General features: G+C 41.9%; 1 protein-coding gene across 1 annotated transcript in view; it reads right to left on the bottom strand.

Moving 5' to 3' along the window:
• The window catches only part of epha4b (eph receptor A4b), a 109,082-nt gene that overhangs the window by 46,056 nt on the left and 49,170 nt on the right, over positions 1 to 13,856 (bottom strand). The window contains exons 4-6 of the mRNA XM_017472732.3: positions 6,764 to 6,919; positions 2,784 to 3,119; positions 471 to 583 (exon numbers count right to left, since the gene is read on the bottom strand). Of these exons, the coding sequence (XP_017328221.1) occupies positions 471 to 583; positions 2,784 to 3,119; positions 6,764 to 6,919 (605 nt within the window). The remainder of the gene's footprint in view (positions 1 to 470; positions 584 to 2,783; positions 3,120 to 6,763; positions 6,920 to 13,856) is intronic.

Genomic DNA, 13,856 nt, shown 5'->3' with positions numbered 1-13,856 from the left:
AGAATAGAAGAAAAGGAAAGAGAAGAGAAAATGAGAGAAGAGCAGAGAACAGAAGAGAATAGTAAGAAAGAGAAGAGAAGGCAAGAGAAGAGAAGAAAATGAAAGAGAAGAGAATGAAAGGAAAGAGAAGAGAAGAGAAGGAAAGAGAAGAGAAGAGAAGGAAAGAGAAGAGAAGAGAAGAAAATGAAAGAGAAGGAAAGGAAAGAGAAGAGAAGGAAACAGAAGAGAATGAAAGAGAAGAGAAGAAAAGAGAAGGAAAGAGAAGAGAAGAAAATGAAAGAGAAGGAAAGGAAAGAGAAGAGAAGGAAAGAGAAGAGAAAAAAATGAAAGAGAAGAGAAGGAAAGGAAAGAGAGGAGAAGAGAAGGAAAGAGAAGAGAAGAAAATGAAAGAGAAGAGAAGGAAAGGACAGAGAAGAGAAGAGAAGGAAAGAGAAGAGAAGAGAAGAGAAGAGAAGAGAAGAGAAGAGAACCTTCTCGTAATAGATGACTTCATATTCGACGATGACTCCGTTGGGTCTGTCCGGTCCCTGCCACGCCAGAGTGATGCTGTCTTTACTCTTCCTCTCTTTCAGAATAACACTCACTGAGAGACAGAGAGAAAGAGACAGACAGAGAGACAGAGAGAAATTGATTTTGTAATTGAAATTGATTGCCATCATTTCTTCTTTTCTTAATGAGAAATTACAGCAGGATAAACAGCACAGCAGGAAGGTGTTGATGCATTCTGAAACTCTCGCATATCTAGTAACATTTAAATGAGCTTTCTGTGTGTGTGTGTGTGTGTGTGTGTGTGTGTGTGTGTGTGTGTGTGAGTGGGAGAGAGAGATTATCATGTCCTCTAAATAATAAAAATTGTTTTTTCCCCAATTTCAATCACAGATCCCCTGCTATCATTCTAGTCACACGTTTCCTTCAAAAGCTCACACACACACACACACACACACACACACACACACACACACACACACACACACACACACACACACCCACAGGAAGGTGCTGCAGGCGAGGCCACACTCCAGCATGTAATTACACTCCTACGTTGGCACCTGACTTTTCCGGTCCAATAACACTATTTCTCTCTCTCCTTCTTCCTCTCTCCCTCTTTCTCCCTCTCTCTCCCTCAAAATCTCCCTTGAAATGATCAAAATGTACACAACAACTTCTATTCTCAAAGGTTAGACCTGATGGCCATGTTTCAATAAGTATTCAGAACCACTCATGTTTATTTCCTCCTCTTCCGCAGATACGTCGTGAATATTTATGACCCCGGTGTCCGTCACACCCATTTATCTCTATCATTGCTGATACAAAAGACTGACGATCCAAATTATGATGGAAAGACTAGGCATGGCTCCAAGTGTGAAGTGTCAATCACAATCAGCAGCAGGAGGCAGCACACGGAGCTCACACTCAGCTTCTAGTGTATAAGTTACCATGTAAGATGTCAAGTGAGTTCACCCAGTCAGCTGCCATATGTTTATCCATCCATCCATTCTTCCACTTTTCAATTCACCCAGTCAGCTGTCATATGTTTATCTATCCATCCACCCATCCATCCATCCATCCACCTTTCAGTTCACCTAGTCAGCTGCCATATGTTTATCCATCCATTCATCCACCTTTCAGTTCACCCATTCAGCTTCCATATGTTTATATAGCCATCCATCCTTGTGACCATGCATCTATCCATCCTTTAGACCAACCATCCACTCATCCACCTTTCAGTTCACCCAGTCAGCTGCCAAATGCTTATCCATCCACCCATCCACCTTTCAGTTCACCCATTCAGCTGCCATATGTTTATCCAAACATCCATCCTTGCCACCATCTATCCATCCATCCATCCATCCTTTAGACCAAGCTTCCCACAGATAATTCATCCATCCATCCATACATCCATCCATCCATCTTTCAGTTCACCCATTCAGCTGCCATGTTTATCCAACCATCCATCCTAGCCACCATCCATCCATCCATCCATCAGACCAAGCTTCCATCAGATAATTCATTCATCTATCCATCCATCCATCCATCCATCCATCCATCCATCCATCCATCTGTCCATTCATCCATCCGTCCATTCATCCATCCATCTTTCAGTTCACCCATTCAGCTGCCATGTTTTCCATCCATCCATCCACCCATTCGTCCACCTTTCAGTTCACCCATTCAGCTTCCATATGTTTATATAGCCATCCATCCTTGCGACGATCCATCCATCCATCCTTTAGACCACCTATCTATACATATTGACTACGTAATCAGGGGAGTTTTACACTTGATATTTCATAGCAGCAGTATTCAAGGATGTAACAGAATCTACAAGTGGCCTTTCCTATCTTGAATCTAAATAAGACATAATAAATATCTGAATGTGATGAAGAGGAAGGGATCTTTATGCTCTGAGGTTGTGGTTAAGCCTCAAGCCTGTGGTTCATGGCTTTAAAGAGGCTCTAAGTACAACAATAAAGATACAATAAAAGGCCCTTGAGCATGATCGAGTGGAAAGTGAGAGGTGAACAATGCCCAACAGACATACATAACCCTATCACACACCTGTTCTGCTGTTGAATAAAAACGTAACCTTGGATGTCAGAATGAGCACAAAGTGCTTCACTACTAACAGAGTTCTAATCCAATAAGAAAACATATTATTAAAGTACATTAAATATGAACATAAAAATGTATAGCTTCGTCTCAGTTAAAAAAAAAAAAATCTTGTATAATAATGATTCTTTTTTTTTTTTTTTTTTTAAAAATACTGCAATAAAAGGTCGTACCTGTCTGGCCAGTGGTGATATTGACGGTGAGCTGCTGTTTCGGACTTGGACTCAGATCAGAGACGCCGTTGATCGCCTCGATACTAAACGCATAGTCGGTGTTGGGAAGCAGGCCGGACACGAGCACTTTTGTCGCGTCGAGGCCAAACTGCCGAGGTGTGAAGTGGACTCCGCCTCCACATGGGCCACACTTCCTGCCTTCTGGTGCACACTTCCTGCAGTGCACGTTGTAAGCAAGGTCACTGCGGCCACCGCTGTCTCGTGGAGGACGCCACTCCAGCGCAACAGATGTGTCATTTAGGGTCGAGATGCCATTCTCTGGAGCTGATGGAGGCCCTGGGGAATAAACAGAGTGTGATATGAGCACTCTGAGCACTCCAGAGTGAATATAAATATACATATGACAAAAAGACAGAGAGATGGAGAGAGAGAGAGAGAGAGAGAGAGAGAGAGAGAGAGAGAGAGAGAGAGAGAGAGAGAGAGAGAGAGAAAATAAATAAAATAAAAGGAAAGTCTAAGTTATAATATCAGAGTGTGACCCATTGGCCTAATCAAAACATCTCACTATTGGTCATGAAGACAGAAATCTGTCCTTTAGATACATATTAAGAGGAGAGAAAAAACACGGAAATGATGGAGCACAGGAAGAGAGAACCGAGGAGGAAGGAGGATAAGGAGGGAGGGTTTAACTGGCCATGGTATGACATTTCATCAGATCCACAGGCTAAGATAAATGAACAGAGCTCCCTGAAGACCTACCAATCATGCACACCACTTATATTGCCACACCCCTTACCATATGTGTGTGTGTGTGTGTGTGTGTGTGTGCGCGCAGTTCTCTCTTTCTGATTCATTCCCTCCCCTCTGACTCTTTCTTTGATTCTCAAATGTGTGTTTGATTCTCTCCTTCTGATTCATTATTTGATATTATAAATTATGTGTGCGTGTGTGTCTGTGTATGCGTATGACTCTGTTCGATTATCAAGTGTGTTTGTTTGTTTGATTCTCTCCTGATTAATTATCTGACTCTTTTTTTCATTCATAAGATTCATTATCCTTCCTTTGACTCTCATTTTAACTCTTGTTTGTGTTGTGTGTGTGTGTGTGTGTGTGTGTGTGTGTGTCCCCTCAGCTCAGCAGCAGACATGCTGTGTGCATCAGCGTCCTTTTGTCTAGTGCATGTCACAAATGAGAGTGATTCGATTAGCACATTATTGTTGCTTCCTGGCACATGTCTCAGCAAACACACACAGACACACACAGACACACACACACACACACACACACACACACACACACATTTCTCTCCCACTGCTGAATTCATTGGATTATTACATTAGAGAACTTGAGCAAGTGATAACGCCCTCGCTCGAGTGTATGCTCGCGCGTGTGTGTCTGTGCAGTTAAAGCTGAAGGTCATTATGAACATGCATACACACGTCAGTATGCACGGCTCGTATTATCAATGCAGTGGATCTGTTAATTGAGTTCCACTTCTGCGAAGGGTTAGAGATGAATTAAATAAAAAACACAGTGAATTTAAAGTATCTGTATCACTCCGTCTTGCTCATTTAACGAGTAAATCTCAGACACGACACCCGTTAATCCCCAACTGCCCCCCCACCACCGCATACTGCCCCCACCTCCAGTCAATAGCGTGATCTCATGACCCCTGTGAATGTCCTGAATAAGCATTATGAGGCAATGATGTAATTGTCACTTAGTAATAACCTTTCAATGCATCAGAGAACACATCTTCTGTGATGCATTGAACACATCTTCAGAGAACATGTCTTCTCTGATGCATTGAACACATCTTCAGAGAACATGTCTTCTCTGATGCATTGAACACATCTTCAGAGAACACATCATCTCCACCAGCCACACATCTGTTCATCCATCCACCTTCGGTTTAATTTTCATTTAACCTTTTCATCCATCCATCCCTTTTACAGTCCACCCATTCATCCATCCATCATTCAGTTCATCCATATAGCTACTATATGTCCATTCATACGTCTATCCATTCATACTTCCCCACATCCATCCAGATATCAAATCATCCAATCATCCATCAGTTCATAAAAGTCAGCTACAATATGTCCAATCATGGATCTATCAACTTATACTTCCACCCACCCATCATCCATCCATCCATCCATCCATCCATCCACTATCTTTTGTTTCATCCAGTCAGCTATTATATGTCCATACATCTATCTATATATACATCCTTTTGACTATCCATTCATCCCATCCATCAGTTCATCCAGTCAGCTACTATACAGTATGTCCATTCATGCATCTATGCATTCATACTTCCACCCATACATTACACCATCCTTCCATCCATCCATCCATCTATATATACATAATTTAGACCACCCGTCCACCCATCCATTCACTCTCAGTTTACCATTCAGCTGCCATATGTCCATGCATCCATCCATCCATCTTTTAGTCCATCTATTCTACAAACTACCACATTTCCTTCAATTTTCATTCCCTCTATTGCCTTTTAATTTAATTTTCATTTTAACTCTCCATCCATCCATACATCCATTTTACAGTCCACTCCATCCGTCCATACATCATTTAGCTACATTTTTTATTCCATTCATCCATCCATCTATTCATTCATCCATCAGTTAATCCAGGCAGCTACTATATGTCCATTCTTGCATCTGTCCATTCATACTTCCAGCCATCCTTTAGACCATCCATCCATTCATTCATCCATCCAGCCAACATATGTCCATCCATCCATCCATTCATATGTCATCCATCAGTTCATCCAGTCAGCTACTATATGTCGTCCATGCATCTATGCATGCATACTTCCAGCCATCCTTTAGACCATCAATCCATCCATTCATCCATCCATCCATCCATCCAGCCAATATATGTCCATCCATCCATCCATTCATATGTCCATCCATCAGTTCATCCAGTCAGCTACTATATGTCCATGCATCTATGCATTCATACTTCCACCCATCCTTTAGACAGGGTGGTCACAAACCCTGTTCCTGGAAATCTACCTTCCTGAAGACTTTAGCTCCAACCATAATCATATCCACTACGACCATCTATTCACTGCCTTAAGAAGTTCTTGATCAGTTAAAACAGGTGTGTTAGATTTTGGTTGGAGATGAAACCTGCAGGAAGGTAGATCTTAAGGAAGAGGGTTGAAGACCACTGCTTTAGACCATCCATCCATATTTAAAGCCTTTAGGCCATTTATTGTTCCTTCTATCCATCCATCCATGCATCTATCCATCCATCCATCCATCCATCAGTTCATCCAGTCAACTACTATATGTCCATTCATGCATCCATGCATTCATACTTCCGCCCATCCTTCAGACCATCCATTCATCTATCCATCTATACATACATCCTTTAGACCTCCTCTCCCAAAGCCCACTACCAGACCAAGACTGGAGAGCACTTATTAAAATATCACTAAGGCTTTATTGATATAGTTATATTCACACTTCAATTTGTAACTGTTATCCACTCATCTTCCTCACAGTTCATTCAATCAACTACTACTCATCCATCCATCCATCATCCAGTCTATATCTTTTCTATCCATCTATCCATCCAACCATCTTGATTTATGGTCACCTAGGCATGTAGTCTTAATACTTTATCTTGTTTCCACCTTTAACAAAACCCACTGTTCCACTTCCCATCATTCCTTCCTGTTTCCATCATTCATACCTGTTATCCATCTAACTAGAACAGGCAAATGTCTGCGTATGTGCAGTAAATGTTTATCTTGCTCACTCTGCTTAGACAAAATCCAACTTGCCTACCGTCCAACATTCCTCCTTTTCTTCAACTTATAAATCCCTCTGAGGGTCTCTTCATCTTCAACATAGTGTATCTGTGTCAATGTAGGTGCTTATTTGGGGTCTCCCCCCCAAACACACTTTCTACTAGACCACCAGGCACAAGTTCATCCATCAACTTACTAGTGCAGGCCATGGATCGAGGGTCCATGTCAGCGCGGTAGTAGCCCTTCTCACATGTGCACTCAGATGCCTTCTCCTGCTGCGAGTAGCTGTGTGGAGGACACTTGGTGCAGTAGGCGTCTTTGGCCGAGGCCTTGTATGTACCTGGTCTGCAAGCTGCAATGAAGAGGAAAGAAACAGAACAACAGCCCAAAGGTTAGTGATGAGTTCAGATTGGATTCAGTTCAGCTCATGGACCAAGATATCCCTGAGTACTTGGCTTGCTTTCCATCATTTATTTATTTATTTATTTTTTTCATTTTAGCAACTCGGATTATACACAGCTTCATTTCAGGGCTACAAGTACAAAAAACGAATCGAACAAGAAAGCAGCAAAACCTTCACTTTTCCTTCTGTTCTCTTACTGCTTTACCCCTGAGCCTTCTTGGATGGCCCAGTTTTTCCAATCCTCTAAGGAGCCTTGTTCAGTTACACTCTTCCTTTCCCCATACCACTCACAAGCAGGAACTCGTTGGAAGCAGAATGAAAAGAGGAGTTTCGCAGAAGATGGTGTTAGCCTGGCACTAGCTGGCATAAAACAAAACATATTCTTATGTATGCAAATTCCAGGAAGGGGCAGGTGGAGGTGGTGAGACTGAATGCTAATGAACCGAGAGGGCAAATTTATTTGATTGCTTCGCTGCTTGGTTCAGAGGCAGAGTAGGTGTGCGTGTGTAGGATATGGGTAGTGTGTCAGGGGTAGGGTCATAAATTCATGATGCAGTTAAGGCATGAACACGCCAGGAGAGCAAATTAGACTATCTTGGCGAGGTCAAGCTGCAAAACGCAATTCAACTGATGGATCAATGGGATGATGAATCTGCCCTCGTCTTGATTGCGTGTGCGGGCATTGAAGGTCATGGATTTAATCAAGGCCCGCACTCATAAATTCACACACACACACACACACACACACACACACACACACACACACACACACATGTACATGCCACTGTTCTTTTTCTTCTACTCCTTGCTTTTTCTTCCCACACCCACACATCTAACGTTCTCATCCCATTATTCCAAACAACGCACACAGAAAATGTCATCTTAGAATTCAATTATGACCGCATGGGTTCGCTCAAGAGGAAATTAATTAACTAATAAGGGCTGGGATTGTGTAGGAACCGACACAATAAAATTAAATAAAAAAAACCCCCAGTTAATTAAACAGAGTCAGGCTTCTTGTGGAGTACACACCGGACGAAGTATGTCATAATGCTAAGTCAGCTAATGGCAAAAGAATGCGACAACTTGCTAATGTAAGCCAGATGTATCATGCAGGCACTCATTTCCAGCAACATTTCCACATTTTCATTTGTCACAACGTAAAAAAAAAATGTTGGCCTGTGTTGGTAACATCCTCATCTTTAATTTTACTTAACTTGACTCGTGAGTGCCCCATGTCGAGTCGAGAACCCTGTTCCAGCACGGCGTGCACATTTCTCAGTGCTTGCAAAAACTGAACTGCTCACAATAGCCTGAGTTTTTTGTATTGGCTAAATATGATATGTCCACCTCGACAACACACGATGCCCTGCCCCCTCTTTCTACAGTCCTGTTTCTAGAAAAATCTCATCCTTTCTAGTTACAATTTATGTGGTATTATTAAGTCTGTGCTAGTGCTTTGCTATGATTTGCATAGAATGAATGAATTTATTATTTTATATTTAAACCGGAATTTTAAAAAAATATATTTTTTTAATCACTGTGGACTGTTACGGCGGTAACTCCTGGATCGTATACGAGCATCCTGATTTTAGCAGATTTGCAGAGTATTTAATGAAGTTTAGAGTGGTGACATTGTTCCTGCTGGATCGTGGGATGAGTGGGCACTGTGCCCTTTTTTTCCAGCCAAGTTTGGCCCCTGATTGGGGATTTCCTGGCTCTTCCTGCCTGGCAATGATCCACGATATGTCCACACACACACACACACACACACACACAGTGACTATCCTTGAGACTGTTAAATCTCCAGTGACCTCGGGTGCAAAGCAACAAAACACTTCAGCTGCGCACTCCCGAGCCGCATAAATGACTGAAAATGGTTTAGACTACCGAGAAATCACTAGATCGAACTAGATAAATTTACGGTTAATTCTACTTCCTTAAAGAGACGGCTATTTTTTATTCTAAATGGAGGCGAAGGAGGACTGAGAAATTTGGGTCTGTGTATCCTCAAATGGGCACGGGGAAGTGCTGTGGATGAAATTTTTCAATCGGGCCTGTGAGAGGACCTCCATTTTGGCAGTACACCATGTAAAAGTGTGTGTGTGTGTGTGTGTGTGTGTGCGTGTGCGTTTGTGTGTTGGATGGCCTCAGGGACTATTAGCATCCCCTGGAGAAACAAGCTCTGAACATCTTCTGCAAAGCTAAAACAAATCCTTCCTGTCCTCTGAAGCAAAGTAAACGCAGTGCAACTTTCCTTCTTTTTTTTTTAGCCAGGAGGCTCTAATTATTATTATTTTGTATTTTTACATTATATATTTTGCTGTAAAGTGCATTCTAGGAGAAAACATCAGGGAACGAATTGTGCATGTTTCGCTCCTTTCTGCCGATTAGCATTTTCTCAAGAAGGCATCTGTGCCCCCTCCTCGGGACTGAATAAGCACTTACTCAGGTAGTGAATCATGGAAAAGCGCCATCTCCGATGGCTTCGGGAGGCCCGCGATATTAAAAATTCATACCGCTCTCTGAATTTGGGTCCGTTTTTTTTTGTTTTGTTTATGGCAATCGATAGCTTTTAGATACGACGCTGTGTAGCATGCTCGGATCAATACGATCCACTGACAACACGGCGCTGTTCGCCATGTGAGTCGATCCCGGATTTAATCCTCGGCTTCATTCTGCCTGATTATGTTACGCGTATTTAATAAACGTGTCTTCTTTTTTTTTTTTTTTGGTTGAGCATTTGCTTGCTTTACAACACATAACCATTTAAACCTGAATTAATTAGCCGTGCTGAGATGAAAGCAGGAGAGATGCCGCACCTCATTATTAAATCGGTCAATCTTTTGCTGTCAATTACACCACCCTTTCGTTCCTCAGAACAAGTGACTTTAGGTGACAGGAAAATTATTAGCACGTCAGAAGGAACGCCAATAAACAGACATGACCTGTGCATCAAAAACAAACAAATAAATAAATAAAAACGCCGTTCCCATAGTCAGCGTCGCACCGACATCAATAATCTGCCACAATTAACGAGTAAACATGTTCTCTGATTTCACAGTCCGCCTCAGGTAAAGCTAATACGCTAATTATCAAGCTTCAGCTCTTTGTTAAATAGAAAGCAGTCTGTCTCTCAAAAAGGTAATTAGTTCGATTGGTTTACGTTTCTATTCCCAATGAACTCTGAATGTCTTTCATTCCATGCTTATGCACTAGTAACCACTTAGTAACTACTTTTATTTAGTCTTCAGCATCAGCACATTCTCACAACTTTTCTCAGTAACATAACAAGCTGTATTTTTTGTCTTATTCATTTAAAGAAAGAGTAAATAAAGAGAGAAAGAGAGCGGCTGGTGAGGGGAATGACTTGTGACCTGTTTATTGGCACTATTGTAGAACATAAGCCATAACAGGAATTAACTTTTTTGCGGACGTTCTACAACATTAAACATAACCATAAACGGGTACCACGTATACGTCGTTCCTTGATAAATGAAAAAGAAAAAAAAGTTCCATTTTGAATTGTGCTTCATCACACCCTTGCATTGTCGATTGTTTCTCTACAACAGCCTGTCGGCACGTTGTGTTTTAGTCCTTACATAATGGAAATTTCTGACTTAAATGTATATTTCGTTACATGCGGCGCTGGGTAGTTAAAAGAGCTGTCCGAGGAGTTTTGAAGCATTCGGCTGAATCTGAGAACATAATATAGCTCTATACGCTACAGATTTGTTCTAAACGCTTTTGTCAACACTTACATCCTTATTAAATACAAGGGGACCAGTTCCTTACACACTCACACCATAAGAAGAGGTGGTACGCTTCAGCTCATGAGCAGTTCCTTCTCTTTTTTTTTTTTTTTTACAGTTACATTTACATAGTGTTTTCTAGACACTCAAAGCACTTTACATACAGTAGTATGGGTGGTGGAGGGGAATCTCCTCAACAAGCACTAGTGTGTAGCATCCACCTAGATGATGCAACGGCAGCCATAGTGTACCAGAGCTCCCACCACACACCAGCTATTAGTGGAGTGGAGAGAGTGATGTAGACAATTCAGAGATGGAGATTATTAGGGGACCATGATAGAGAAGGGCCAATGGGGGAATTTCACCAGGACACCAGGGTTATACCCCTACTCTTTTTTACGATAAGTGTCCTGGGATTTTTAATGACCACAGAGAGTCAGTACCTCAGTTTAACGTCTCATCCAAAAGATGGTGCTGTTTTTACAGTATAGTGTCCCCCTCACTAGACTGGGGTATTAGGACCCACATGGTGAACGCCCCCTGCTGGCCTCACAAATATCACTTTCAGCAGCAACCTTATTTCTCCCCAGCAGGTCTCCCATTCAGGTACTGCTCAAGCTCAACCCTGCTTAGTTTCAGTGGGAAACCAGATGAGAACTGCAAGGAGACATGGCTCTGGCACCACATGCTTCTCTTCCCATCATTCATCTTTGTCAAACTGATCTATGTAATGTTTGCTTACGCATTTTTAGATAATTCTAATCTGTTACCAATGGTATCCAATCTTGTGGTAAACCCTCTGTACGTACTCTGGTAAAGTCTTCTCTTGATTGGTGACTTTAACACAGATACACCTTCCTCCTGGAGGGTGTTCTCAATCTGGAACATCTGGAACTGTTGCAAAGGGGTTTTTCTTCACAAGGAAAATAATTCTTCTAACATCCACCAAAGTTCTGGGCATTTTTGGGGCGGGTTCCTGAGAAAGAAAGAACACACCAATGTGTTCTTTCTATTGAAAGAATGTACCAAATAGTAGATTTGGCCACACCTAAAGTTTTTGCTATCTCTCTGATGGGATTGTTTTGATTTTTCAGCCTAATCAATGCTTGCTTCACTGGCAGTCACAGCTCTTTGGACTTCATATTGAGAATTAAGAGGAACAGATTCCAAATGCAAATGCTACCAACTCAAGACCTTTTGTCTGTTTACTTGTGAGTGATATAATGAGGGAATAACACACACCTGCCCATGGAAGATCTGAGCAGCCAATTTTCCATGTACATTTGGACTGCATATAAAAAGTGCTGCAATTCCTACACTGTTCACCCAATTTGGATGCAAATACCCTCAAATTAAAAAGGTGTACGAGTCCAGCTAACCACGTCCAGCTAACCATCCAGGGATCGTGTGTCAATCTGATCCTGAGGGGGAGGTTTAGCGCTAACAAGTGTGAAATGTGCATGAATTGTGATCACGAGTGTAACACCTGATCCTCGGGCAAAATAACACTAAGGGAAAAGAGGACGAGGAAAGATGGTGTAAGAGAGAGAGAGAGAGAGAGAGAGAGAGAGAGAGAGACGGGGGGGGGGGGGGGGGGGGGGGCTTCTTGGTGTCCTCCTGCTCTCTCAGGCAGGGAAAATAAGAATCACACACCAGATTACTGTGAATTACATCCTCGAGGATGACATCATTACTGAGAAAATCAGTCTCCCTCACACCTACTGTCACAAACACACACTGAGGTAGATAATCACCAGGGGCAGGTTGCCTTCTGCACTGAGTGTGATAAGCCCTGTGGAGCCTTTGCTCACACGCACACACACACATGCACACATCACAAAACAAGGGCTGCTGCTGCATCATATGACATTACCGCTTCTGTCTCCATACGTTGTCTAATTATAATACTAAGCAAGGCCACTGTCACATCTTTGTTCCCTTAACACACGTTTCACACGAGCACATGGACGTACAAGGAATAAAACAGGACCTTGGAGGTAATAACACAAAAACTCGCAGAAACTTGTCATGGTACTGAAGACTTTCCTGTGGTGGAAAAACTCACTGACTCTTCCAGAGCGCTGACACTGGAGACTCCTTCCCTAAACGTTGAATAAACAGCTCCTTCCACAGCAATTTTAACAACACGCTGTAAATCTGTTTATTATAAGAATCTGATTACGTGTAGCATCCAATGTACGAAGGAGTTGATACCGTAGAAACAATAACGTGTTCAAATCAGAACAAGTGCATTGATATAAACCTTGCTACCGTGACTACTTTCAGAGCTCCTGTTATAGAAAAGTAACACCTTCTGACCGATCAGATTCAAGAATTCACCAGCATCGCCAGTATTAATGTGGTGTTCAGATTTTTCCACTATCCTTTACGTACAAAAAAATTAAATAAAAAAATCTTAGACATGGACAGAGACGACAAACTTTTTGGTGCAATATTGACTTAAACGAATGTCTCACGTCTAGCAGAGGGATGACTAAAAATGAATTGGAAGCCTGAGATTTGAGTCTTTCTGTCCAGCTATCTCTTGCTTTTTCTCTTTAAAACACACACACACACACACACACACACACACACACACACACACACACACCGAATAACATGTTAATTAATACTCTCACTAATGCATTTACTTATGCTTTTAGTAAAAGGTCTGTGGGTGTCCATAAACTCTGCGTGCTTTCCTCTCCATTACAAGGCCCACGAGTGCTCAGGCATTTGTGGGAACGTTCTAGAAAAAGAGAAGCAAGGAGCTGAAAGTCCCAAAGGGCGATTTGCAGCATCCACTCCCAGATAACCTTTCCTCTGGTTACAATGGCATATGGTTGAGGTGCAGGGGCAAGAACACACTCTGTTATGTGCCATTTTTGGAAAATTATCAACTTCATGCTTCGCATTGGACCACATCACACTACCCTGTCGTAGTCTTATTCCATATTTAACATACTCTGTATTAGTATAATATTTTTGTCACACTTCATAACACGCCAAGGCCCCGATTTATTAAGATCCATAGTAAAAAAATGGCAGTTGGAAGTAGTGGATATCCTGCAGGTGAGTGATGAAAAAAATTATTTTGTGAATTAATAGTGGGCAAAATAGGCAGTATCATATTA

This window comes from Ictalurus punctatus, chromosome 7 (assembly GCF_001660625.3).
Source record: "Ictalurus punctatus breed USDA103 chromosome 7, Coco_2.0, whole genome shotgun sequence".
NCBI lineage: Eukaryota > Metazoa > Chordata > Actinopteri > Siluriformes > Ictaluridae > Ictalurus > Ictalurus punctatus.
The sequence above is the reverse complement of the archived record's forward strand: the minus strand, read 5'-3'. Positions and strand labels throughout refer to the sequence as shown.